General features: G+C 43.2%; 1 protein-coding gene across 1 annotated transcript in view; it reads left to right on the forward strand.

Moving 5' to 3' along the window:
• Positions 1 to 1292: 1292 nt before the first annotated feature.
• The window catches only part of CDK15 (cyclin dependent kinase 15), a 37451-nt gene continuing 11047 nt past the window's right edge, over positions 1293 to 27696 (forward strand). The window contains 11 exon segments of the mRNA XM_075028165.1: positions 1293 to 2914; positions 3826 to 3852; positions 3854 to 3976; positions 4126 to 4223; positions 4869 to 4948; positions 8514 to 8608; positions 9405 to 9467; positions 11463 to 11586; positions 12142 to 12262; positions 18166 to 18259; positions 23127 to 23190. Of these exon segments, the coding sequence (XP_074884266.1) occupies positions 2795 to 2914; positions 3826 to 3852; positions 3854 to 3976; positions 4126 to 4223; positions 4869 to 4948; positions 8514 to 8608; positions 9405 to 9467; positions 11463 to 11586; positions 12142 to 12262; positions 18166 to 18259; positions 23127 to 23190 (1009 nt within the window). The 5' untranslated portion in view covers positions 1293 to 2794.

Consider the following 27696-nt stretch of genomic DNA (forward strand, 5'->3'; position numbering starts at 1 on the left):
GTAGCTTCTGGTTTAAATGGGAGCAGGCCTGCACCACTGGTGTAAATAGACCCTGTCTACAGGACAAGCCGCCTCGAAATAGTTAGGCACGTGTACGCATATATGTCCATGGAGATGTGTACGCCTCTGTACAAACTGCACACGTGCATTTTATGTATGTATTTATACATGCATAAATTTTACAGAATAAGTTTAAAATAGAGTGGTGTATATATACATGCTGTCCAAAAAGCAGATTCATCACCTGGTGTGCAACGACCCAACAACCACACACTCAGGAGAGACGTTCTTTATTTTGTATTTGTGCAAAAATGGGTGCTAGGTGGTTATTCCACAAAGCCGGCACACCACACCAAAGAAAAACAATGTATTTATTCTGTTACATGATTAGTAAAAACCCACCTAAATTTACATTCATTGGTTAGCAGTCACCATCTCATCTACTATTGGCCAGCTATATTTACATTAGCCCCACTTGCTATGTGGATTAGCATGCGTGCTCCTCGCAGGTGTGGGGTGGGCAAGTTCTTCCAGACCGGATTGAGTCGGTGGTCGCGATCTCCCCCTGCCACCTTTACCTTTCCCCCAGGTCGTGCTGCTTTGGCAATCAGCTGGCCCTTGGCACCTTCTGGAGCTGGATGTTTCATCAGTCACAGCCTGCATTTCTTACGTCCACTTATCCTTCTTGTTATCTCAAGAACGTTTCTTTTCTCTCTGATGGACCTTGAGTATTCTTGCCAAGTTGGCAATACACACGAAGTATCCTCAAAACATCAAGGCCTAATTGTTCCAGGGTGTCTTTACTCTATGAATGTCAACTGTGTGCCTTTCTGATTACAGCCTTACTTGTTAATTTGATACATACAAAATACATCTCGCACAAACCAGTCAGACCATTCTAAATCTCTGAGTTATTCTTCAACATACACACTATGCATATACCTATATGTATATATATATACTATATATATGTGTTTCTACCTGAAGAAGTTTTGCAAAATGTACTTTTCGTGTTATATCAGCACTTAGTAGACTATTTCATACACTGCCTGAAGTTTTCTTTAAAAACTGTTGTTCCAAAACCACGTATAGGCTCTCCTTTATAAACTCTTACATTTTCTAAGGATAACTATTAAACATTTATATTAGAGTGTTTCCTCTGCTAACTGGAATGAACACTCCTTTATTCTTTCTTCAATAACCAGAACCACCAGCTATTACCATGCTTTCTTCATTTACCAGCTCTTGCTAGCTGGCAAAAGTTGGATGACTTTTCTTTGTAACAGAGTAATTGCCCTCTACTACCTGACACAAAATGTACCTAAGATTAAAATGAATAATCTTCATATGAATTAACATGTATATTTTTATATTGTCTACTTTTTGTGCATTTATCTTTCCATTCCTTTAAAATGCAAGTATTATTTATGCTTAAATGTATTTTAAGAGTCCATTTGTATAAATATGGTCAAAACAATAAAAAATAGTTTCCAGAATAAGAAACTTTGTACAGATGTGCAAACGATGCTTGCATAACCAGTTTATTACTGAGTATGTTGCATTCAGACAACCTTTCTCATGCCTGGACAGCACATCCAAATTACTGCTATATTCTGATGGCTCAAAGAGTATATGGAAAATAAATAGAAGACTGAAGTCCATGATGATAGATATTTAGCAAACTACGGCTAACTGGGGAGTGCAAAAGAAAATCATGTGAAAGAAATCAAGCCTCCCAGTATGTTAGCTCCTTCTTGCCATGCAAAGGCTGGGTAGTTTGGCTGCAATGAGACACAGAAATTGTTCCTGCCTTCCCAGAACATTTTTTCTTAAAAAAAAATCCTTTTGCTCAAGGAAAGAGCGTTTTTCTTAGACACCAAAACAGTGAAGCAAAGGGAAAACTCCACATCATGTATTCACATGAAAACTGAAGGACCTAAGGGGTCAGCATAAAAATTCTACAGCATAATGCCTGCTCCCTCACCCCTTGCCAGCATTTTCTCAGTGTGGGTGGGGTGTTACTCCTAGGAAGCTGCACAGCGAGTCCGACTCATGGAGGACTGAAAGAAGGGGACTTTTGTCTGTCCACATCCACATAAGTCCACTGCGCATTGCCTGCTCAGTACAGAATTGATGAAATCTCTTTTGGGCTGGATCGATCAGCTTGTTCTCGCTATTTTGACATGTGGACAAGACTATTTTCTACCAGCTACAACTCATTGTGTTGCTTAGGCAAGTGATCCAATAGGGACAGACAGCTCCCCATGCTGACATCGCCACCACATCATGGCTAAGAATGTAAATACCAAAGCATGGACAGTCAATGTAGAGCTCCTGCAGAAAGCACAACTCAGCCGCACTGCTCAGATAGCTCAACTTAAAGCCTAATGGCACACAGAATAGTACCTGCCATAGACATGGAGGGAAGTCAAGGTCTGTTCCTGTATGAAACCTATCACTTCATTACCTAACATATTACACTGAAAGTTGCTTAACTGGAAGAAATTTGTATGAGCAGAAAGTTTGGATTTATTGCTTAATTCTCCATCTTCAGGTATGAAAAAATGTGGGCTGTTTTTGGAGGGCATGTGCCAAATGAGCTGAAATCAGTGGAGCTACTCCAGGGCTGAATTTGGATCACTGCGTGTTGGACTTTCAAAGAAAAATGGCAGAAATCACAAGACTGCTTGAGGCAGACACCTCATGTGAGTCATATGAACTGTTATTACAGACAGAGGGATGAGGAGGAGCAACGGAGGAAAAACAAGATACATTTTAATTGAAACAGGACAACATGGGAGACATGTTGTGTGTAAGTGCTGTCAGACCAGGATGCTGCAGCTGCTGTTCAGAGAGAAGGGGTTCCCAACATATCCAAGGCCTTCAGCACATGGAAGCAGCATCTACAGCAGAGGTATTTAATATCACACTGTGATACTTCTGCATCGGGATAGGTTAAGCCTGGGTTCTTCCACTTGTTGTGGGAGTGCAAAACATTCACATTTGCTTCTAACCAGACAGCATCAAACTTTGCAGCTTCAGGCTTGTGAAGCTACTGAAGGAGGACTCCATGCCTTAGATGACAATAAATGCCTTTGATGTGATGAACGGGGAGAAGATTGCACTCCAGCGAGCTCTCTGCCAATGAAGGATTGTAAAAGAGGGAGGGAGCCAACAACCTACAGTTCTGGAGGAGGCAGCATGCCATCGATTACAAATCCTGTTATATTTGAGTCAAATGATAATGCAGGCACCCATCCAATATAGCTGCTCAGGAGGAGCTTGCAGGCTGCCTGCCATTCATTACCACTATTTTTATAGTTTATGGCACTGTTATGCTGTATGGGCAAAAATAACAGGCTGTGTAAATTATACAGTGGTGAGAAAGGCTCAACATGAAGGGGGGACAGGGGCTTAAGGAGGAGAAGACGACATAAATTTAAACTTCCTGAAATTTCACTCCTGCATTTGGTTTTTAGTCCCTGCCCTAACAGATTGCTATCTAGAGATGAATAAATCAAGGGTAAGAGAGAATAACATGCATCTGGAATGATACTGGTAGAAGCGTCCTCTGCAGTTAAGGCAGTTTTATCTTTGTGTGTTCTCAGAGTGAGCGCTACCATTTATGAAGACAGGAACATGTAGACAGTTGTTCCCCTTACAGACGGAGCTGAGAAACTGTACTAGAGATCTGTGACTGGTGGGGAGGGAGATGAAAATGACATGAAGTGCTCAAAGTCAGTGCAGTCAAGGAGAAAGGAAAGAATCACATCAGTAAAATGGTGGTTTGCCAGTGATACAGTTTGCCTTCTTTTCCTGTGCCAGCTGTCAGACGTAACCAGAGCACCCCTTTCCTCTACCCTCTCTGCAGCCACCGCAGCTCCACACCCTCCAGAGATGGAGGTGCAGGACACAGAGGCCTTGGAGTTACGCTGATCCTTTCCAGGAGCAGGATGTTGTGGAGAGGTTCAAACAGGTGAGTGTGCAGCATCCATAGAGCCAGACAGGAGGTCATTCATCCTATGATTATTCCAGCCATGAATCAGCATTTAATTACTGAATAACATACTAGTAGCTTCTTGTTCTACCCAGCAATCTAAAACACATACCAATTTCTTCATGAAGCAGAGAGAAGGCATCTCATTTGGAGCTACCACATCCTATGTACATCTAGAGAAGCTGTGTGAAGGATCCTGTGCAACAGTGTACAAGGGGATCAGCAGGTGAGCAAGGATCACCAGTGCTATTATTGCCTTCCCAGTGCCCACTGAAAATACCCATTACAGGAATCCGTAAGAATGAGCTTGAAGCTGGGCAATTCAGAGTACTTACAGGAAGATAAAGGCAAATCAAAAGTCCAGCTTTGCCTTTAACCAGGATATTTGCAAAGCCTCACCCCAATTTTTCAGGGAACTCCTCCACTACAGCCATGTAGGCTCCACAAAGACACTTTGCTCTGCAGGAGCGTGCCAGGAGATTGTCTGGCTGCACCAGGGAGGGAATGAGGATTTTCCTTGGAATGAGGGATCCCTGCATGATGGAAAAATTGGAGGTGAGGCCATGCTGCCATCACACGGGGGCAGGAAAGCTGTGAGAGGGCAGAGTGGGAACACTGCCCAAAGCCATGCTCTAGCAATACCCAGTCAGCAGAACGGTGGTACTCTAGCCAGGCAGGCTGGCTCCCATTTCACTGCTAATGAAGGCAAGTTGGAGGTGGTTTGCAATACCTTTCTGAGCTTGACCTAGGTGGAGGAGTGAGCCCTAGAAATTTTGCTTGGGTAAGTGTGGAGCGCTCTAAGGGACTGTTAATGTTGTTGTCATGCCAAGCACTGAGGTGCTTCGTGTGACCTTCTGCTCTGACCTGACAGGATCAATGGCCAGTTGGTGGCGTTGAAAGTGATCAGGCTGGAGGCAGAGGAGGGAGTGCCCTTTACAGCCATTTGGGAAGGTAAGACATAAAGACCTTCTTCAAACATTGGTGAAAAGCGAGGGACGTCATTCTTGAAGAGCATTTATTTTAACCTGAAAAAGCTCCATGTGATGTCTTCCTAAGTCCTTTATTGCCTACTCAATGTGTCAGCTGTCCCTCTCCCAAAACTCTCTGTTTCCTTATCCCCTCTTGAAGGAGGTCTTTGTGCTGGGCTGGGTGAGCATGTGATGGACGGAGAGGGAACCTGCTGGCCAGTGTATTCCCTCATGACAGAAGCCTCTGAGCTTGTGATAAGCAAAGTGCCAGCTGCAGCCAGAGCATGTCCTTTCTAGCAGTGTAGGGGCCCTCTTGCACCTCCTGTCTGCTACCTGCTCCATAGTTGCTTTCTCACTCCCATTTTTATACACTAGCACTGCACAGCAGGTGCTGTTGCATTGGGCAGTTGTGGACTGGAAGTGCCCTTTGCACCAGGGTCTCTGCTTGCTGTTATCACAAACAGTGCCACTTTCCTGTGTGATGGCAGCTGATACCTGGATCATCACATATCCCAGCCTGAAGAGAAACACTTTTGATAAAACTGGTTTTTAATAACATCTATCATTTCAGCCCAGTGAGAAATTCTTTCTATCAGTTGACTTTGTAGAGCACTAGGCAAAATGTCTGCAGCTTTCTCAATTTCTTTGAGAAAGAAATGCTTTTGTTTAAGTGCTTGATTTTGGCTGAATGTATTTACATGTCCCTACAGACCAAGTTCATAAACTGCCTGGTTGATTAAGGCTTCTATTTTCATCTGCTCTACAATCCCAAGAGGATCATAAGCTGGTTTCTGCCTTGCACAGAAATATGCAACCTTTGTGCCAGTCTGTTGTCTGGTATTAGTGAGAGCTATCAATGTAAGAGGTCACACATATTTTGTTTTTTACTTCTTACTGCAATTCAAAACTAGGGTTGATCTTGTCACCATGGGGATGGAGTGCCAGCTTTCACAGAGCAGCCCTAGCACAGAAGGACTGTCATACCAGTCAACTCAGAATAACAAGAGGTCAGTCAGTAGACCCACTCCAGGTTTATAACAGTGTAATTAAGATAAGAAAGTTTACAAAGTCCTTAGTCAAATTCTGGCTGAAAGCAAAGAGATACCTAAATATGCCTATTTACAGAATGGCTTGTGTTACAGTTTCCTATACACTCATTTGCTGTGGTGCTTTTGCTCTGCGTTTACACCTGTAGCCCACCAGTAAAATAAGCCTTAAAAGCTTTATCTACATAGAACTAATGATGCTCTAGAGATCAGCACCCCTTTAACATGCTCTACTGGACAGACTGAGAGCCTTAACTTCATTATGGAAGAAAACAAGAGTGATCCTATGAAGGGTCTACTTTAAATAGATCTTTTGTGTACTGCTGAGCTTTGCAGCATCTGACACCTCAAATTTACAATGTAAGTCAGTAGCGCAAACAAAGCACAAGATTTATTAACATGGTGCATTCTCTGCTACCCTGGAGGAATGGCACTCCCCTGACAAAGAGCTGCTTCACCCCAGGAAGCCCCACAGAGACGAAACGCATTTAAAGCTCAGTTCTGGCTGCAGCACCTGACACCCCAGCAGGGGGTTGTAGAAGCAACCAAGTGAGAAGCAGTTCCCAGAGGCCTGATTGAGGCACAGGAGCTGAATTCTCTATATTACTGTGGACCCTCTGGAGCAACAGCTCTGGTCATATAGGATTTTTGAGGTATCACAGAGCCAGGTTAGCAGCCCCTTTCTGTAGCAGATGGGATCTAGCCAGAGTATCTTTACTGGGTTCATAGGCAATTAGGTGCAATCTGGAGCATGTTTAAGGTTCATACTGCCATGCACTGGAAACATACTCGTGGTAGCTAAATGGACTAGCATCAGTACTAGAGGCTCTGTGCAAGAACTATTTACAATCTGTGCTGTTTCCAGTAGTTATGCTGAATCAGGCATCCCTTACTGCTCAGCAGTCTCAGTATTGACATATGCTTAGGCCACAGCTGTGTAATACAGTATATCTGGCTATAGGGCTTTTAGAACCAGGTGAAATTGTTAAACTCACAAAAGGCAAAGTGCTAATCCAGTATAAATTTGCTTTGCCAGCATGAAACTCTTCAAATATCTTTTGCAGATTGTTTGAAAAACAAAAAGCAGCTTTTATCCAGTACCAAAACTCATTTGGCCTCCCATGAACGGCCCAAGCTCTGTATTGTGTGCTTCAGCTAATTCAGCAGAAATGAGATTGTATGCCCATGCCTTATCTGGATGAAATTTGTAGCACTGCATGGTCTGACAGTAAACTAATTTGGTTTTAATCAGCAGGGATGGGCGAGTCTGGAGCCGCTCTGAAGCTAATCTTCTATGTCAGAGGGTGAACTAAAATCTGGAGTCAGGGACCCCTGTTTTTGTTGAGCTTTGGGGCTTCTGTCTGTGCATAGTTTCAGTATAACAGTTGGCTTGGATTCTTCAGTAGTGCCCAGGATCTGCAGGCAGAGCGATCCCAGTTCCACCACTTCCCCGTGTCCCTCCTCCGTGCAGAGGTACAGCAACTACTGTCTCAAACCTATGGTAGCAAATGATGAAGTTGTGCATGCTCTTCCCCCATAAAGACTATCTTTGAGACTTTCTGCTGAGAAGCTGCCTTCATTAGTGTGTTGGCTGGAGCCTGCTCTATTATGAGAAACCTAACGCAAGGCTGAAAGGCTCAGAAGGCTGTAGCTTTTGTCTTAGCATCAGTCAGCAGTGTGTGGTCTGTATGGAGGCAGAGACTCTTCCATGTGCTGCCCACTCCATCACCACACCCTAGATGTACTGAGGCTTGGCAAAGGCATGTCAGCACCTAAGGACCAGGGCCACACAGTTGCAATGATGCTTTTAGACGGCCAGGCCAAAAGAAAAAACGTGCCAAAGTTGTAGAAATACAAACAAGTTACTGTTCACTCAGTAACTTCATCCTCTCTGCTCTTTGAGTTTTAAACCGGATAAAGTAACCAATATGCCTTCTCCAAGCTAGAAGCACAGAGCTTAATTCAGAATTCAGCTTAGCATTACAGTGATTTCTTTTGGCAGTTTTTCACACCCTGATATTGTGAAGCTGGAAGCTGATAGAAACTCAGCTTTCCCCAGAAGTCTCCTAAGGGCCCTGCTGAGGGCACGTGCCAGGAGGCAGATGGGAGAAGGATGAGAAGCTCAGTGACAGGCCAGGGGCTGCTGCATTTTGGCTCTGGGAGCTCCCAGTCCCTGCCTCTCTCTCAGTGTTTTCCTTGAAGAAATTATTTCTCCTCAGCTGAGAAGCTGACAGCTGGAAACTGTGAACTGCTATTTCTGATCGAGGCAAGATCCCACCTCTGAGGGACGGACAGGTTGCTGCCAAGTCCGGAGCACTGATGCTTGCTTCTCTAAGGAGCTGTTCCATCCTCCTCCAGACTCAGAGCTGCCGCTTCTTACAGAACTGCCAAGTTTGGACTATTTTCCCCCAGTTTTTTATTTTCACTGCCTTGCCATGTGCACTATCTCCTTCCACTTCCAGCACCAGTGGTTAACTCGATCTTCCTTTTGTGTTTTCCCAGCTTCTCTTCTCAAGCGTTTGAAGCATGCCAACATTGTACTGCTTCATGACATTATCCAGACCAAGGAGACACTAACATTTGTCTTTGAGTACATGGTGAGTTGATGTTTTTCTAGCTTCCCGTGGAGCTAGTACTGGGAAGTACTGGGAAGTGGCTGCATAATGAATTTATTGCATTATGAGATGTCTACAAAGAAACAAGTTGTAATCCTTTAGTGCAATGATTGATTTTCCTTCTTGATCTCCTGTTTCCCAGCCACACAGCCGTACTCTTTTCTTTCTGTATGTGCGACAGCTGTATGCAAAAATGATGCCACATCTTGTCTCCACTAGGGTGGTAGACACTATTTACCTCCATTTCTGCCTTGACAACACAATAAAAGTACTGTTCTTGAGCCACAGCAAGGACAGGAAATAATGATACGAGCTCACATCCCAGTTGGGGTCAGATTTGGCACTGACCCCAGTGGCTCACCATGACCAAACTGCAGGTTGCTCTCATGGGGAGGGTAGGATGCCAATAAAAAAGTTCTCCACATGAGTCTTGCTACTTCTGTTGCTTTTGCTGATAGCTATCAACCAAATTACAAGAAAAATACAGGGGCTATGTCTTCTTACTGCAGCTCTATGATTAATTCTGGCACAAGTATGAATACTGTTAACTATCAGCTTCAGGTCATAAACTACTAGGGTGAGATAACAGGTCAGCCAGGTCCCTGATTTGACACAGCACTTAAGCACATCCTTGTGTGCTGCATCAGATCAGATGTTCACCAAGGTGAAAGAGACACCTTTGTAGTGGTTGCATATTTCTTCCATTTACAGAAGAGGCATTGTTGGTAGAAGCATTTTACACCAGTAGCTTTGCCTCAAGTTCTCCTCTTTTATTTAGCACACGGATCTAGCACAGTACATGGGCCAGCATCCTGGAGGACTTCAATCGTGCAATGTTATGGTGAGTTCCCTAGAAGACCAGTATCCCTCAAAGCATGAGGAAGTGTTATTTTCCACTATGTATGATCACTGTAAATTACTAATATTTATATGTTCCATATATGACAAAAACTTTGAAGAAAAGCTGCCTTTGATAAAGATGTAGCAACCTCCCTCTCAGTCTCCAAAGCCTTTTTTTGGTTAGCCCCTCTTCCCATTTTCTGATCCTGCAAGAGGACATTCAGCTTTTGTGAACAATGACATCCTGTGGCAAGGAAATCTGCCTCTACACAAATTTGTATCCTCTTATCATAAGAATATATTATTCATCTCTCTAATTAAAAACTCTCAAAACTCACTCTCTCCTGCAACTATCTTCATATTTGCAGTCATTTAAGTCTATTTTGTTTCTACCACAGCTTTTTGGGATGGGTTGACTGGACCTGAGCACAGCTGAAGATGTAGCCTTACATTACAGATTGATGTTATGGTAGTCTCCTACTCTCCTTTGTATGCATCTTCACATTTAATTAACTTTCAGAATTATTGCTGCATACTGACTTAAGGTTTCAGTGTAGATGTCCTCAGTAAACGCCTGGGTCCTTTTCCTGAGCAGCTTCAGTTAATTTATCTTACAGCTGTCAACAATAACTTTGTATCTTATCAAACTGCCTATTCATCTGACTTCGTCAGATCTCTCTGAAGTTCCTCACTGTCAATTCTTACCACAGCTAATCTAAATACTTCTGTCATCTTCAAATGTTGCCACCTTGTTCACATCTTTTTCCAGATAGTTGTTAAGCAACACCAATTCTAATGAAGTTTCTTGGGGCCTCAGATTTTAAACATCTTTAAAACTCAGATATGTCCAAGATGCAGTCTTGTAGTTTTGGCACAGATCTCAAGGGCTCTGCTACCAGGCAGGACTGTAAAGCACAGGGAATACATGGCTGTAACACGTACTCACTGGCATTTCTGTGAGTAAACACTAGCCAGCTGCTCTGCTTTCCTGTCCAAAATCCTCATTGTCAGCAGGAAATGAACTGCAAAATGATTTACTACTCCTTTAGGAGGGTCATCTAGCTTGCTTCATTTTTGCTGGCAAATGTTTTTTTTGTCTCTGAGTGATTCCTATCACATAAGATGCAAGTATGCAGTACGTTACAGGGACACTTTTCTGGTACAAAAATGACCTATGGGTGTCACTGTTTTTCCTCCTCTTCAGATTAAACTTCTGGTAAAAAATATCTTTCCTCTGGTGAAGTCTAATTACTTTTGCTGTGTTTCGTTTCTATCCACTGTCCAACTTCGTACCTTGTTTCAGCTCAATTTATTTTACCCCAGGCTTCTTTATGCTGCCATGGTGGTTGGAGTTTGATATTTCTTTCTTGCTTGCGTGCTTTCTTGCTTGCTTTCTTCATTCATCGTATCTTATAAGGTATAGCTGTTCAAATCAGGTCCTTGTGTTTTCTCCCATCTTGAAGATAACAGTTCACATTGTCAAGTAAGTCAGTTCACTGGTACAGCTTATACTGTGAAGAGGTGGTGTGTACAGCAGCCGCAGAACTCCCTCTGCTGGTGTCAGCTGGCTCAAATGGGCAAAACTTCCAGGTCCTTAAACCTTCATTTTACTTGGCTGTCTTTGTCTTGAACACTGAAATCAGAATATCTGCTGTTCTGAAAGCTGGGTCTGTGTTTAGGCAAGTTGCACTTGCTCCTGCAATCAATAGTCTATTTCTAAAGAAAAGTTAAATTTCCAAAATGTGCACTTAGGGACTGCACTGTAACTGCCCTCATGGCCAAATATTCCACCCTGAAAACCTCAGAAAGCTGCATGGCAGTCATACCCTACCACAGTTTTCTCCTCCTCAGTGAGCTCTACTCATTTGGGGGATTTTTACCAATTTCTTAGATGCTTTGTCTCTGCTTTGTTCTAGGAGTTCTCCTGAAGTTCAGAGTTTATGTATCAATGCAAAGTCACACTAAATCATTTCAGTTTTTTGCTGGCTTTTTCTAGCTCTTCATGTTCCAGCTTTTGTGCGGCCTGGCTTACATCCACCAACAACACATTCTTCACCGAGATCTGAAACCCCAGAACTTGCTCATCAGTTGCCTTGGTGAGCTCAAATTAGCCGACTTTGGTGAGTCACAGTTTGGATACTGCTAATATATCTGCTTAGACCAAAGCTTTAGCATGCATATAGATCTGTATCCACAGCTAATTAAGGCATAAAAGCAAAACCTCTCACTGAACTTCAGGAAACTATTTCTGTGGTCAGTCCAGCCTTTCTTGCCTTTATACTGATAGGTGCAGGGAGTTACCTCATTTAAGTCAGAGCAATTACTGCCACACAAAACTGATTCAAGAGAATTGAGAATCAACCCGTCTCTTCAGAAAATAATGTAACATGTAGAGTCCACCATAAAGTGCTGAACCAAAAGGCTTTCTTGGCATTGGTTTGAGATGGCTGCTTCAGTCACAAATGGTAAAGCCCTGCACAACACAGCATATTGCTTGATCTGATGTGTCCCAGAGGTATATTCCAGACACACTTTCTTTGTCAATTGCTTGTAAACTGCATTGTGATTGCTTGTGTTTAAAGATCCAAGAGAAAATAATGTCCTGTTTCCAATTATTATCACCTATGCGCTGCACAGGTAGAAGGACTTTTTTGTTTGTTTGGGTTTTTTTGCAGGCCTTGCTCGTGCCAAGTCCATCCCCAGACAGACATACTCCTCTGAAGTTGTGACACTCTGGTACCGTCCTCCTGATGTGTTGCTTGGAGCTACACATTATTCTTCTGATCTAGATATCTGGTACTGACCAATTTCAAAGCATCTGGGGTCCCTTGGGAAAAATCATCTTTAGCTGAATTAAATTAAGTCAACCAAGTTACAGCAGATACAGTCATAAGTAGAGGAATTAACACCTGTGAGCAGAAAATGTGTGAGCAGTGGGGAGTTTTGTACTGCTGGGTTCATAGAACTTTGGGGGAATGATGTCACTACATCTCAGTTATGGATTTATATAAACCTCATCCGATAATATTTATGAGATACGTACATCTCACTTGGTGACATTTATGAAGCATTTTCAGGTCTTGCATCGGAACAGCTTTGCTTAATGCACTTACTGTTTTGTATCTATGTGGTCAGCTGAGTCAGCGGTAGCTCTCTACAGCAATGGCTTTGTAAAGAAACAATGGACGCAGTCACAACCACACCAACAATGACTTTGGCCTTGGTAACAAAAGGTGGCATTAAAGGGTTTCTGAATGGGTCTGGAGATAGAAAGGTGTCTGAGACTTTCATTGTTTCTGTGATACTTTGTCCTTCTCAGATAACATATCAGATGCACTCTGCATTTTATACAGAAGGGCTGTGTTCTGTTAGAGCCTTCTTACCTTATAAGCTCTATCCTAAAATCTTAATGTGGCTGGGAATTGCAGGAAACAAGCCGCATGTTAGCGGCGCTGAAGGGAGAGGGGTCTCTGAGAGCAGGCAGAAAGGAGAGGAGGAGGACCTTCACAGGGGTCCCACTGGTCCTTCTGGGCTGGCCTGGACGCGTAGCTGGGCCCTAGGGTTCATCTGCCTTCTGGCTCACTTCTGCACCAGCCTGAGCCAGCTTCCAGCACCACAGTCCTGACTTATTCATGGACAAAATGCAGTTCATGAAGTTGCAGGAGACCACCCTTATTCTGGGTAATTTTACATCTGTAGATAGTACTGCTGCTTCACCCTTTCTCCAGACCAGGTAATTTTCTGCCTGTGCCTGTGACACTGGGACTTTTCTTAACTGCTCTGCCGAGTCAAAGGCTGGGAAAGGGTGGGAGCGCAGCAGGCTGAAGAATGTGCAAGAAGAGGGCTGGGTAAGTTTACAAACAGCAAAGTTCCAAGTCTTCTCAGGCTGTATCGACCTCCAGAGATCTGTAGCTTATCAGTGACTCTGATGGCCTAAGCCTGGAGGGCAGTTCAAGAAAACAGGAGTTTTTAGTTTGTTCATTTCCCTAGGCCTGCTGCTAATTTAATTGCTTAAAGATTTCTCCAAGGAGGAAAACCTTGCTAAATTCTAATGGGTTCCAGCTGCTAAGCCAGTCTAAATGTTCCTGTTTTCTCTCCCCCTCTGCCTGTCACCTCTCCCCTCCAGACAGTCTCTCAGGAATGTCTGCTGAGTTTGAAGAAGACGCCTGCCTAGCAGATTGGAGGGTTTGTATTAGGCAGATGCTGGTATAAGCCTGTTGGTTTTTTTTCCCTGAAAGTTGACCCCTGTCCAAAGCCCCAGCTACACACAGAAAGCCTGACATTTCTGTCCGTGCAAAACCAACATCCCCACTACATAACTCTGCTCTAGTATAATGAATAGCAACATAGGAGCGGTATACAAAGATCCCATCCAGCACTCTGAGCGGCTCTAACAGCACAGTACTCTCAGTCCCACTGAACTACATTCACACTATAGGCACCTTTGTTATAATGCCTCCTTATAATAACAACATTCAGAGTGTTTGCCCTAAAGAAAGATGTCATGCTGAGAGAATAGAGAGTACTTCAGTGAGCTCTATTCAGTAACTTCCTCTAACAAGAGTCATTTATTATCTTGATGTACACTGCATTTAAGTTCAATTTTTGTCTATTAGGAAATAATGTGAATTCACACAGATGTTACTTGTCTATTGGGAAGAAAGGGAAAAAAACCCTATGTCTTTTGGATGCTGCAATTTACATGAAGGCAGGTCAGAATGCCCTTGGTAATGGCATGAGACAGTGGGTGTTAAAGCCTTGGTTTAAAGAAACCAATTATAACAAAATAAAACATTATGGCAATTCATGCATAGTGTGCTTGAGCAGCAATACTGTCAGTGGGAGGCACACGGGAAGTGAATGAGGCCTTGAATAGATGAAGAAAGAGATACAGAAGGAGAGTCACTCGCTCCTGGACTAACTAGAAAAGCTGCTTTAATCTCTCTGTATCTTTTTTCTCTCTCTTTCTCCCTCACTATCTCTTTAGGACTTTAGAAGATTCAATTAAAGGATTTCAGGGAGACTAACGTTTCAGGGAGATTACACTGCATATCAGAAAGACTTTTTTTTTTTAAACCACCAAGTGCTTTATGCACGTGCCACACTAGTAGCTGCTAACATCATGAGTGCCTTAAGTTATGGCTCCTTTTCAGTTAGGCTTTCCTTGTATAATCTTCCATTAAAAAAAAAAAATTTTAAAAATTTTTTAAAATCACAGGAATCTTCCTAGGTAGATTCATGTAGACTAGGAGTTCCTGTGTAGTCATTTAACTTGGACCTACCATGCCCACTACAGCCTTCCCTCCAGCCTGATTTGCATTGCCCTGCTGTGCTAAACTGGGACATACAGGCTAAGGGCTCCCCTGTACAGACCACGCTTGGTGAGGAAGAAGAAAAAGGATATATTTCTGGTTAAATATAAAATTGCAATCTCCCAATGCCAGAAAAACTGTGGAGAGGGAACTCTGGGATGCCACAGAGATATCTTAGATCTTAATCCTGATGAAGTCGCCTCTCCACTGTGTGATGCAGCACTGCAGGCTGAGGGGTAAGTGCAGTGTTCAAATCTGCCCCAGGGATTGCAGGCAGATGCAACTGTGCTGTCTGAACCAGCTCTGTTTACGCTCACTAAATATCCCTATAACCAGTTATACCTCTCCTTCTACTTTAGCAGTCACTGTCTTGATTCACGTGCATATCTGGCACATGCTGAAACATCATGTCTAGGCCTCTTCCCAAAAGACCCCCCGCTCTGCCCTAGCTCTTCTCAAGGCAGCTATGTGGGACTCAGACCTTTTGAGAAACTTGTAGACTGGAAGGGGTAAGAGGACCTCAGAAATGAGTATCAGAGAGGTAAGAAGGAAAAGGAGAAAAACAAAACAACACTAGGTCTAAATCTTTAGAAACATTTAAAAGTAAATGTTTTTGAATCATCTTCAAGAACAGAAGGATCCTCATAATGCTGTCAGAGCAGTAACTGTAAATCCAGTATCTCAGAAGGAAAGTTGAGGCCTCTACTGAAAGACTAATATGATGACTAGCACTAGTTTCTAAAGTCCTACTTTAACAGATAGACAAAAATACCTGGGAAAAGAGTGGAGTGTCCATACATCAGTTATTTTATCTACTTCTGGCCTTTTCTTTTAAAGAAAAGCATATTTCATCCAGAAACAAATAGAGATAGAAACAGTCATAATTGCCATTGATGAATCAATACAGTATCAAGCAGGCATTAAAGGCAGCTAGTTAGCTGACTCTTGCTACAGGAAACAAAAAGCCCTTCCTTTCCAGCAGTTATGGTGGCTCTGACAGTTTTGTCTTTATTAGACACGCTAAGGTTTAAAAGCTTCCAGAGATAACGGTAATAAACCAGGAATACAAAAGAGAGCTCTACCAGAAGATGCATTTGTAACAACCCACAAGTTGTTCCTCTCCTCAGACTGACAGCTTGACTATTAGTGAAAAGTCTGTTTCATTAGATTGGAATTTTTTAACTCTTTGCTCATGAGTAATTCTTAGCAAATGCTACCTGAATCTAGAAAAAAAGATTTCTGCTGTTGCCAGTCTAATGGCCATTTCTAGCTAGGGTATCAGAACCCAAACTGTGGGTGAATGACAGGATCATTTGCTCCAAAACCACATAGAGCTGATCCTCTTCTCCCTACAAATCACGAGTGCCTAAATTGCTTTATACAGTTAAACTTGTGCAATGGAATCACTGGATTACAGCAGCCCCTGTGGTTGCAAAATAGGGTGAGCCATCTCAGCATGTACATCAGCTGTGAAAACAGAAGGTTGGTACGACACTGGTCTCAGTAGAATCAATCTGTGGGCTCCAAAATAATATCTAGTGATGTGGTAGTGCTATGAAATACAAAAAAATCTATGTCACAAAAGCTGTGGGTTAAGTTTCATGATGCCTGGAGCCTGTAAAAGCACATTAGACAAGCAAGGAGCTAAGCTCACAAGACCCAAGATTAGGGTACAGGAAGCTAAGGGAAAGTACAGCAGAGATGTTTGTGAAAACAGCATTAGATATGGATCTGCAAACAGGCTTGGCATCACCTGATGCACAAGGATGACCAAAATGAATACCACAGATGAGTTGCATGTCAGGCTTTCAACTGACCACAACCAGGTGGAAAAAGCATCTACAGTATTGCAAAAAAAAGGTGCAAGAGGTAACACAGCAGTACAGATGACCAGAAAAGATTACCAGTTGCTCAGCAAGTGAAAATAATACTTTCAGAGCCTGTTAGGCAAAACTGGGTTTTCAACATTTGAGCTTAAAGGACTCAAATTTGCTATAACCAAAGAAGATTGAGACTGAAGCCTGAAAAGTTGGAATGGGACTTAGTGAAAAGACAGGAAACCTAGAAAAAGTTTGGAGAAAAAAGATTAAAAAGTAAATGAGCAGAGTTTTACACCATACAATAAGAGATGGAAATACTTGCAAATAGGTAAGTCTACCCTGACCACAACTATCTTATCGTTTTTGCCAGCAGGACTAATACACCTTAGTAAAATTAAGCATTTTTTTGCAGGGTTTGGTGCTTGGTTTTTTTAAGCTGGCTCATTTGCTTTGGCACAAGTGCAGAGAAGGGAATGGCATAAAAATAAGAATACTTTAACTTGCTGTTGTCACCAAGTTCTTTATGCTATGAAATCATGGCTTCAGTTTTCCAGTGAAGAGCTAATTGCTTCTGAGGGAAAAATTGCTCTAGTGGTTAGTGACTCTGGGTTCTTTCTGCATCTAATGTATCCTTCAAGCCAATGTAGTGTGTAGTAGTTCCCTGTTCATCTTTTCTGCTGTTATCACTCCAATTTTGCACCTTTTTCTCATGGAAAACAACGTAGTATTCCACAGGCTTCTGCCACGACCATCTTTTTAGATGTATTTGTAACAGGATACATTGAATGAGACCTGAAACAAATTGTCTGGTGCTGGAAAAAAAGATGGTGCTTAGTGGGTTTCTTTTCCAAGGATATCACCTGTCTTCTCTTACTGGTGAAAGGTGGGGGTTTTTTTTAGTGGATGGTGCTGATGAGAAAAAGGAGATGGGAACAGCCTTGTGTGGACTTTGACTGCTTTTTAAAATTCTTCTAAAATCCTGGAGGGATGTGAATGTGACGTATATCTGGTCTGGTCCCATCCTATTTGACTTGTCAGCTTTTTAATTCAAGTGTTTCAATCAGATTTGGATGAGGTTAATGATACTACATACAACTTGCAACAAGGGCCAGCTGCAAGTGCTTAGAACAGTGGTGCAAGACCAGGGATGTATAAGACGGCCCTTCCCAAAGGAAACCTTCCTGACTTGCCACAATCAGTAGGGTTTTTTATAATGCTACATCCTCCCTACCACCATACTGTAGAGTATATCAGTCTTCACTGAAGCCTGTATTTATTTACATATATACAGACACACACCCCCATCCTGCCTTGCTTCACGGACACACACACTCACTAGACAACGTGAGGTGGGTATACAATACTTACATTAGACTGGTACTTTTCAGACTTGAGCTGCAATATGTATAGGGTTTACAGGTTATATCAGAATTTCTGCATTTATACATTGGGATTTCTAAATTTCCATTCCAACAATTATCTCTCTTCCTTTCTCCCCTGCCCATCCCAACAATCATATTATATATGTCACATATGTGAATGAGTTAATACCTTGGGTTTCTTGCAGGAGTGCAGGCTGTATATTTGTTGAAATGATCCAGGGCCAGCCAATATTTGCAGGAACTTCTGGTACTCATGAACAGCTGATGAAGATCTGGGTGGTGAGTAAAATATACCCTGAAATGGGAGAGAAAAAGAATCTGTTGCTCCAGCCCCCTACTTAATTTTGGAGTCCTGAGCATAGGTCCTGTGAATAGCAGAAATAATTTGGTTCAATCTATCTGCCACGTTCATAGCAGACTTTGTAACCCATTTTATATTTGGCAACTTTCTTACAGACACAGGAGTAAATCAAATGACTTTCCTTTGATGTTTGTCATCTCATCAAAAATTTAAAGCCAATTAAAGTGACATCAAATTGAAGAATGCATAAAAGGTGTGCAGGTACTGCAAATTCTATTCCTTCTTGTTAAATCCTTTACTTACTGTAGGATACAGCACACCGTATTCTCACAAAGGAGCTCTAATACTGCTCTTAAACTACCTTGAAAATGGCAAGACCCTGAGGTTTTTCAGAGATCCTTCTTCATTTTAACTTGGAACATTTTGTATCATCCAGTTTATGGTGCAGCCCTAGAGACTGCTTTGGCATAATGGAAAGTGTGAAATTACTTTATAAAGGCAGCAGTGAGAGCAGACATATTCAGGAGCCTCTTAAGCCATTTTTTCTGCTGGGGAAACTGAAACACAGAGCCATGTCGTTAGTGCAGCTTGGTAGAATTGAGGCAGTTACCAGCACGAGCAGATTCTGTATGTTTGTGACAGCTCATTGCTGACCCTGTTACTGATTCGACAGGAAGGTCAACCTATAGATTCCTAGTGGGCTTTGCTGTAGGTGTCTGCCCTTTCACATCTCCTCCCAGGGGTTTACTCTTCTGCATAGAGTGTTTCCCAAATGTGGGTCTTCAAAGGAAAAAGTACAGCAAACTGGAATTTGGAAAGTGGTGAGAAAGGACTTTATAGCCTCAACTTTGTGTAAGTCAGACTTTTCCTTCTTAATTCCTTCATCCAGAAACACTCCTGCCTGGTAGGGTTTTCCTATCTGCTTTTAGCTAGAATGTGATAAAAAGTCAGGCAAGTGGGTCCAGTTCTTAGACTTGAGTTCAGTCCATTTAAATAAGTGCTGAATTTCTCTTCCATAGGGAGTGAAAAAAAAAAAATTATTGAGGAAAAAAAAATCCATACTTGGCCAATTAACAGGGTTCAAAGCCAGGGCAGGGCCCAGTTTCCCAGAGTGTAAATGAAGGGTATCCTTCCACTTATGGCTCTGAAATCTCTGGATACATTTCCTGTGGTTTTGCAGTTGGAGGGTTATAGCCCTATCATCATTTCTCTGGTATTATAACTAATACCGTGATTAATAGGATTTGTGCTATAGAAGGCAAAAAAAAACTTATTTAAAAATCATGAGGAAGCTTTAAGAGCCATGAAATAATTAGTGCCTTTCACAGAAGGTTTTATGTTATTATACAGCCTGGAATGAGGCTCTGTGTTAGGCCAGGATTTCAAAGCTCCTTAGAGGCTTTCGATGTCTAACTTGAGATATTTTGCCAAGTGTGAGGTTCAGAATGGGGATTCCTACTGTTTTCTAATAATCAGTTCCTTTCATGTACTAATAATAGAGGCACCCTGCACTGGTTTAGAGACTGTCTGCATTTGTGTGCATGAGCCTCTATCACCCAGCATGCTTATCTCCACGTTGGACTGCTGGTTCAAACACCGTATAGATATATGGCTGGAAAATCCCCATTGTTTGTCCTCTTGAATCATCAGGACTGACTGTCATTTCACCAACATTTCTTCTAAAGGCAAGTGCCACCTTAAGCAGCCTCCATTCCCCATCTCTATCCCTGGCTGCTCATTCCTGCTCCTGTGCCACCTCTCACGTGTGGGGCTACATGAACTGGGGAGCCTGTAACTTGGTTTTCTTCCCGAGTTACTCTAAATGAGAACAGTTTATTTACCCAGTTCATCATCTGGCTGCACAAACAGTAGCACTAATGACCAGTAGTACTCAGGAAGGGATGACACAGGAGTAGAACCAAATGGGAAGGGAACAAAGAGGAAAGAGCTACTTAGGCTGGCAGTGCTACTTATGGAAGTACGACCTGAGGGAATGTGAACTGCAGTGTCTCCAGTTCTCTCGTGGCATGGAGAGTAAGCAAACCTGACAAACTTAAGATCCATCATTCAAATTTCAAGAGATCGGGCACAGGTTTTACATTCAAAAACTCTACTTTATTGATTAACACTGTGCTGAGGACTTCATGTGGGCTGGATTAGACTGCAGCATGCCACCAGCATGCTTTTGTGGCTGAGCCGAACATGTGACAAGTGCCAAATGAATGACTACAAGGCTTCTCTACATAAAACATAAAATATAACTTCCCAACAAAACTAAGCAAAATCAGCTAGGGTGATTCCTTCAGCTGGTTCATCACAGGAGAAGCAAGCAGTTAGAGGGCAGAGAGAGAGGACAATGACTTACACCAACTTAAAGTGCTTGCTGAAATACAGGCATTGTAAATATGCTTCTGGCTGAAACTATGCCTCTTCCAAAGTGGACTGAGCCGAGCTGCACCAAGACCTTTCACTACAGTAAAAGGTGCCTTCTTGGAGAAGCATGGCAGAGTAGCAAGTATAGAGAAGCTGTTTTGCTTTGTCTGATGGCATGCACCAGAGAGTTAACAGCTAGATTTAGGGTAGATACACAACAGATAAAACAATCCCCAGAGTATAATTAATTCCAATTAAATAAATATAACTCATTGTCTGATTTGGCAAGGAATCTTACTAAAGGTCCAGGGGGAAAAAAGAGAAAAGAAAAAAAAAAAATCACCTGCCCTGTTACCTTGGAAATGCAAAACTAGATCCAAATTCATGGATTGGAATAGCATTTTTTGTAAAAAAAAAAAAGGCTCAGAAAATATAAATATAAATCCATATTCATATGACATTCAGTGACTGGTGCTCTGAATGCTTTCACACCTCAACTCAGCAAAATTTAAGCATTTGCTGAAAACCTTGTGTTGCAAAGTACAAGCAAGCACAAATAACTATTTTCTTAAATTCTTCACCAAAGAGAGGCAGAGTGCTGAGCTGACCCTGAAGAGTATGATTTTACTATGTACTGAACTTTCTCAGCTCCCTCTGATGCCTTTAGGACTGATGCCTGATGGCTCACAAGAAACCTTGAAGAATGAGGGCCCAGATGAGTGCAGGGATGGCACTTCAGAACACACACCTGGATTTTCAATACAGAACATTTTAGAGGGTTTGCTGTAGCCTCCTAAAAAGCTAAGAGGGTAGCAAAAGAGAGCAAATTCTGGATTCAGGTTCAGATTCCAGCTCTCTCCTTCCTGCGCACAGGGAGTTTGCTTTGGGCAGACCTGCCCTGCTTACATGATACACACACCAGTCAAGAATGCATCCTCATCCAGAGCTGTCAAATTACCCTTGGTGCAAGCCACCTTCCAACATACTCACATGGCTGAACGCTGCAAGACACTTTCTCTTTGGAGAGCTTTCAAGCTTCCAAGACTGATTTGGGGCAGCTTCTAAGACTGATTTTACAGGTGAGCAGAGACAAGGGTCCTACCCCTTGGTCTTTGCTGTGGCAGGGTGAGTCCATAAGCAGTTTGGAAACATGGACCACAGCAAGCCACGCTAGCTTGCTTCCCCCTACAGACCACCTTACTAATATGTGCCAGCTGTGAGATGCAGTCCCTGCTTGTGGCTGTCCAGGTAGCTGTAATTGTCCTCACAGCTGTTTCCCAACTCTGAGTGAGAAAAGGAATCATCTACCAGATGCACAACTGCAACAACCAGGCTTTATATTTCTTCCATCTTTAATGTATTTTTTTACAGATGCCTGTTTTCTTGCAATCTTATCACAAGTTTCTGTGAGGCCAAGTTCCCTATATCATGTAACCCAGCTTTCATTTTAAGGGAAAGGAATTGTCTATCATATGCAAAGTGTAACTAATATGAGACAAATCTAATGTTGGAGAAGAGAAAGTGAATAAAAAAACCTGACATTTTTCATGTCAAAATTTCACCATTTTTTGAGGAAATCTGATAATTTGGGGGGTTGTCTGGATGATAAGCTTTGAATGCTTGGAGTTAGAAGTACTGATTTATAATACCATATCACATGCTCCGGAGTCATCTTAAATATGTGGCTTTACCTCTTTAGCACAACTCATCCATATCAATAGGTACAAGGCACTTTTCATGTGGTAAGTAATAATAATAACACTAAACATCTGCAACTGCAACCAGCACAGAAATCCAGATATGCTTTATCTCACATATTTCAGCTACTAAAATGAGGTTGGAGGAGGCTTTACTGGCCCACACTTTGCTCAGCAAAGACCTACTCCTGAACCCCACAATTCACAATAAAGGCCAAAGACACCACTGAAGCCCTGGACCCTTCAGGATGAGACACTGTACTGCTTTCTACCTTCTGCCAGTAGACCTGTCTGCCAGCTTTTCTTTGTCACCTCAGAATGGCAGGCATTTCTACCACAGCTCACAGCCTGTGCTGCCTCTGAGCGTATCAGCTGCTGCCAGCAAAGGTGGGCAGAATGAGTCCCCAGTGCAGCTCTGGTGCAGGAAGACACCTTCAGCGGTGAAAGGGGCTCAACAATGTGACCCCTGGGATGGCAAACACGTGCAGGAGTGGCACCTGGCAGTGAATCTGCATACGCTTTCACTGATGTTCACAGCAGCAACAACGTTCAATCTCAGCAGGACCCTTTCGGCTATAAAATCAAGTGCTAAAATGTCAGTGTCCTTTTTTGTGCAGTGGTAGATCCAGCACGAGCCAGGGCAGTGTGAATCTGTGCTGGTTTACAGCAAAGGCCAGCCTTTCTCCATCAAGAGTGATTCCTCCGGCTCCACACCAAGGCAGAGTACTGGCAGACAGAGGTTATTGCTCTTCTCACTCTTTCTTCTTTTGCATAGGTATTGGGGGTCCCAACTGAGGACACCTGGCCAGGACTTTCCAAGCTCCCCAACTATAACCCAGGTAGGATTTAACTCACAAGAATGCCAACTTTTTCTCTGAGCCACTAGCCACTCAATTTTGGGGTCAGTAATTCTCATTATGAAAAATCCTGTGCTTCAGTGTTACTAAATCCCTTGAGCTACTTAATGATTGTTGTAGGACCCACAACAACACTAGGATTGGCCTAGTATACAAGCAAAGGTACACGTGTGGCAAAGTTGCCTCACTGAGTGCTGGGTATATATTAGGCTGATGGAAGATTTCATTGCTGCAAGTGCTGACAATGTAAAGTCTCCACTCCTCAGTGCAAAGGACCGATGTCTCCTGATTTAGACTGGAAAAGCTGACAGGTACCTGGAGACACAGTTTATCTGAACTGTCCTTATTTTTATGGAGATTGGTTTGGGGGCCTTTAAACCTCAGTTTTAAAGGTCACTGTCCCTGATTTTGATGTGGGCAAGGTGAGAAATCTGTGTGATTTATAAAGCTGGCTTCTTTTATTTCCACATGGGCTGGTAGAGAAGTCTGTGTCCTGGACTTCAAAGGGCCAGTTGTCTCTTATTTTGATGTGGGCAGGTTGAGAAGTATGCTTTGAAAAGCTAGCTCAGTCACTCTCCCTCTCCCTCCCTCTCTCCCCCTTTCTCTCTCTTTTTGTTTAATGTTTTCTCTTGGGAAAATATATTCAAGTGTCAGTGAGGGGGAAATGATGAGCACTGATTCTCAGCCTCTCAGCAGGATCATTCTGTAAGAGAAATATAAAAGTGAAATATTAAAAACCCTAGAATGTGAAATCCACCCATCTACAATCTAGCCATTCTCTCTCACTTGTACCCTAAGAGAGTGGTGGGGGGAGCCTGTCTATCTGGAAGGGGGAAAAAAGAGCAGGGGGGAGAAGACGTGCTTTAAGCAAGAGGTTTACAGGTTTAGTAGAGCATAGTAACATCTTTTCAAAGAAGTGGGTGTTGCTCTGTGACCCAGTCCAAGATGCCCCTCCTTTGATTCTGGTGCATGAACACTAAACAGCCCCCATTTTCACATGGTAGCTGCGATTGGCTGAACAATAACCTGGTCTCACAGTCGAAAGGACTGGAATCTTTCACACAATTAGCTGAGACACATTAATCAAACCAGCGTGAAATGGGAATGTGTCGCTGTCCACAGCAAGTTTAATTTGGATAGGGAGCAAGAACAGAGCAGACAGCTGGAGGAAGCACTTTCTTCTCTAAGTTGTTGAAGGCTTGGCTGGATAGTCTACAAGTTGGAAAGGGTAGTCTGGGAGGAAAGAAATGCCCATGTGTGGGACAAACTGATCACAAAGAATTTTTTTATGCCAGTCATCTGCTCATAGAAGGCCAAAAACTCTCAGCGATGATGATTAGGTGTCCTGATGCTATATAGAGGGACAATCTAAAAGTGCAAGCATTAAGGCTATGCCAGCAAAGAAGCTAATACAGACAACAGAAAATGGGTGAGTGCCCAGAACTGCCCTGAGCGGTGACTCCCACTTAGTTCTATTTTGTCTGAGCAGCAGTGCTGTCCTCTGCTGCTGTGGGGGATGCCAGTGCCAGGGCTGGGAGAGAGAGGACAGGCACCTAGGCAGCATGGGAAGTAAAGACAAGTCTAGTCACCATAAGCAATTTTCAAGTCTGAGTTGCTTTCAGGCTTGATAGAAAGTTTCCCTAATGGACTCCAGTGGGGCAGAATGGACCTGTGCTGTGCTGTGATCCTATGATGCTGGTGCCTTTTGTGGCTGGAGCAGACAGAAATACAGGAGTTAGAGGACACCTTCCTGTGGGAACACCCCACCATGCTAGCAAACACATGGGAGAGGGGTGCTAAGCCAGTGTTTGGGGCAATAGCTGTCCCAGCTGGAGAGGCAGCATCCCTTTTCCTCTCCTCAGAGCCTGCTTAAGGGGTTCCGGGGAAGCTGCTCCAGCCACGTACTGGAACCAAGCTCTTGGCTCACATCTGGATTATACAAACCAGTCTGGATAGAAGAAGGTTAGTCATATAAGGTTGGACTATTTGCCCTATTCATGAACTAGATCAAGTCAGTTTTTGATGGGGCTGCTGGTAAAAAGGCAAATTAGTCTCTTTATTTAAAGCTATTTGCCATTCACATGCTCCTGTGCACTTCCCCTCTCTTTTCTGAAGTACAAGTGCTGTTTCCCCCCCAGGACACACTCAGCCCAAGTGGAAGCTGTGGAGTCTGCCTGAGAAAACCTTCTCTCTTGAGGTTATTTTCAGTCCAGTTGTGCGAATCTGAATGCCTGGGATGGTTCAGATAAGCAAACAAACTTTGGAGCGCTTCCCCAAATCTGATGGCTTGAATGCTTTTAGCTAGTCCTATTGATGTTCCCAGTGAGCGCAGGCAGCAAACAAACAAACAGGTTCCTGCCCGAGGCAAGGAACTAACACGGGCAAAACAAAGCACTGAGGTGTGATCCTATTCTCATTGAAGTGGATGGCAAAACTCCCACTGGATTCAGCAGTGTAGGCTCAGCCCCAGAATGAGGTTGTTACTGGGAGGGTTCCTGGGCCAGGTGGGTTAGTAGGAATCTTTGAAATGAAAGCTGGAAATCTTTAGATGTTTTCCTATCCCTACTGTGGGCTTGAGCACATCCTGCTGCAGTGTCTGAAGAGGAGATACAGCATGGGCTGTGGGGTCTGTGAGCCAGGCACACGCAGGGCAGCTGGAGCAAGAGCAGCTCCCCTTCCCCATCTATGGGCAACTGGCAAGGGATGAAATGCGCAAAGGAGTATTTGACCACCCTATGCCCCTGTGCCTTCTTGCACAAAGAAGTTCAGAAATAGGCCTCATGCCCATTGCCTACAGCTTGTCAAAATCTCAACCTGTGCCTAACCCGAAGTGAACAGGAAGGGTGGGTGAGCAACTCTTCCGTGGCCAGCCCTGCAGCTGGTGATCTCTGCCCCCTCTCTGCAGGAGAGACACTTGGGGTAGGGAATTACATGCAGCCGTGGGGCCTGAAAGCATGGGTTTACCCCAGCCCTGGCCTGAGAACCAGTTCCTGCAGAACATGAAGGGTTGGGAGAGCTCCTGCCCCACGTTTCAGCGCACTCGCTGGCCCTCTCCCTGGCTCCCCAGGCTTAGGAGCCCTGCCCATAGCGACAAGGCTTTGCCCTGTGTTTGTTCATTTGTTCTGTTCCCCTCATTTTGCTTCCCCTGAAAGAGGCAGTTGTAGCTCTGTTAACACTATTTTTGAAAGCTCTCACGCTGTGTGAGCTCAAATCCTTGCATTAATCTACTGCTGTGTTCATTTCACTGCGCTGAAAAGCAGGGAGTTTAAATCCCCTCTAAACACCATTGGTGACACCAGAAGGCCAGTGTTTTGATCCAGCCCCATTAATGGTTACAAGTTTGAATCTAGACAGCAGGGGTCAAGGGCAGGAAAGGATTAGGAATCACAGCCCATGACATTAAGCTAGTGCTTTTGCCAAACTGGGAATACTGGAGCGCCCAATGTACCGAGTTGTTTTTTGTTTCCTTTTTCTGACATTTGGATTCCAAAGAGTGGGGAATAGTGCTTATTTGTTTATAACATGACGAACTCGCTATGAGTGAGCTTTACTCCCTGCTTTATCGCACAGGCTGACTAATGAAGTTTCCTATGCCAGCTAGCATCATCTCACTTAGCAGACACGGGTTTTACACTGTCTTTTTCAGATGCAGCAATGACTTTTAAATTAAGCCTAGCTTTTCACCTATCTGCAGGCTTTGCCACGCTGAATGAGATTTAGAAGCTTTCCAGAATCAACTTCTGCTCCCGAGTACGGATTTTTATTATCTGTTGCATTTCCAAAATGTCACCAGCAGATGGAGGCAACAAGCAGCAGGCTCTGAAATGCAAACTTCAAGTAACATTTTTGAGAATGCAGATGAAGTCTGCACTCCGAGTGCGCTCTTTTTTTCCGCTTTTTTTTATCTCACTTTTTATGCTGATGCTTCATTTAACAAATCGGATGGTTGGAAACTGAATTCTAAAACGATGACATTTTTATTGTCATAATAAACTGCATGTGGCTTTGATCCCAAAGGGAAGAGCAGCACTGTAACTAATGCGCAATATATGCTGGTCAGGCTGTAGGGAAACTTCCTATCTGTCAGGCACTGGGCACAGACTGCAGTTTCCAGCCTGCCACACAGACAGAGCTCTGCTTCTGTCCTGCAGCCACAGAGATTTCACTAATGAGAGAAATTTTCTCTGTGAGCCTGCAACCCCAGCGTTCATCCAGCAGCACTTGGCATCCTCTTTCTCTCTCTTCATCAATTAGGAAAGTTTAACTTTTGTCCTCTGGCTTGCTTGCCTCATTATCAGTTCATTAGCCACTTCCACCTGGGTTTTCATTTTCAGGAAGGTATTTCCTCATTAGCACATGCTGACTTGCATTCGGATAGAAAATAACAAACCCAAGTGCTACCTTTCAGATCTACTTGTATTGTTAGAAAAGCCAATCAGCCCTACACAATCCCATCATTTAATGTCTATATCATCATTGTAAGACAAT

The sequence above is a fragment of the Buteo buteo genome, chromosome 5, assembly GCF_964188355.1.
Source record: "Buteo buteo chromosome 5, bButBut1.hap1.1, whole genome shotgun sequence".
NCBI classification, from domain to species: domain Eukaryota; kingdom Metazoa; phylum Chordata; class Aves; order Accipitriformes; family Accipitridae; genus Buteo; species Buteo buteo.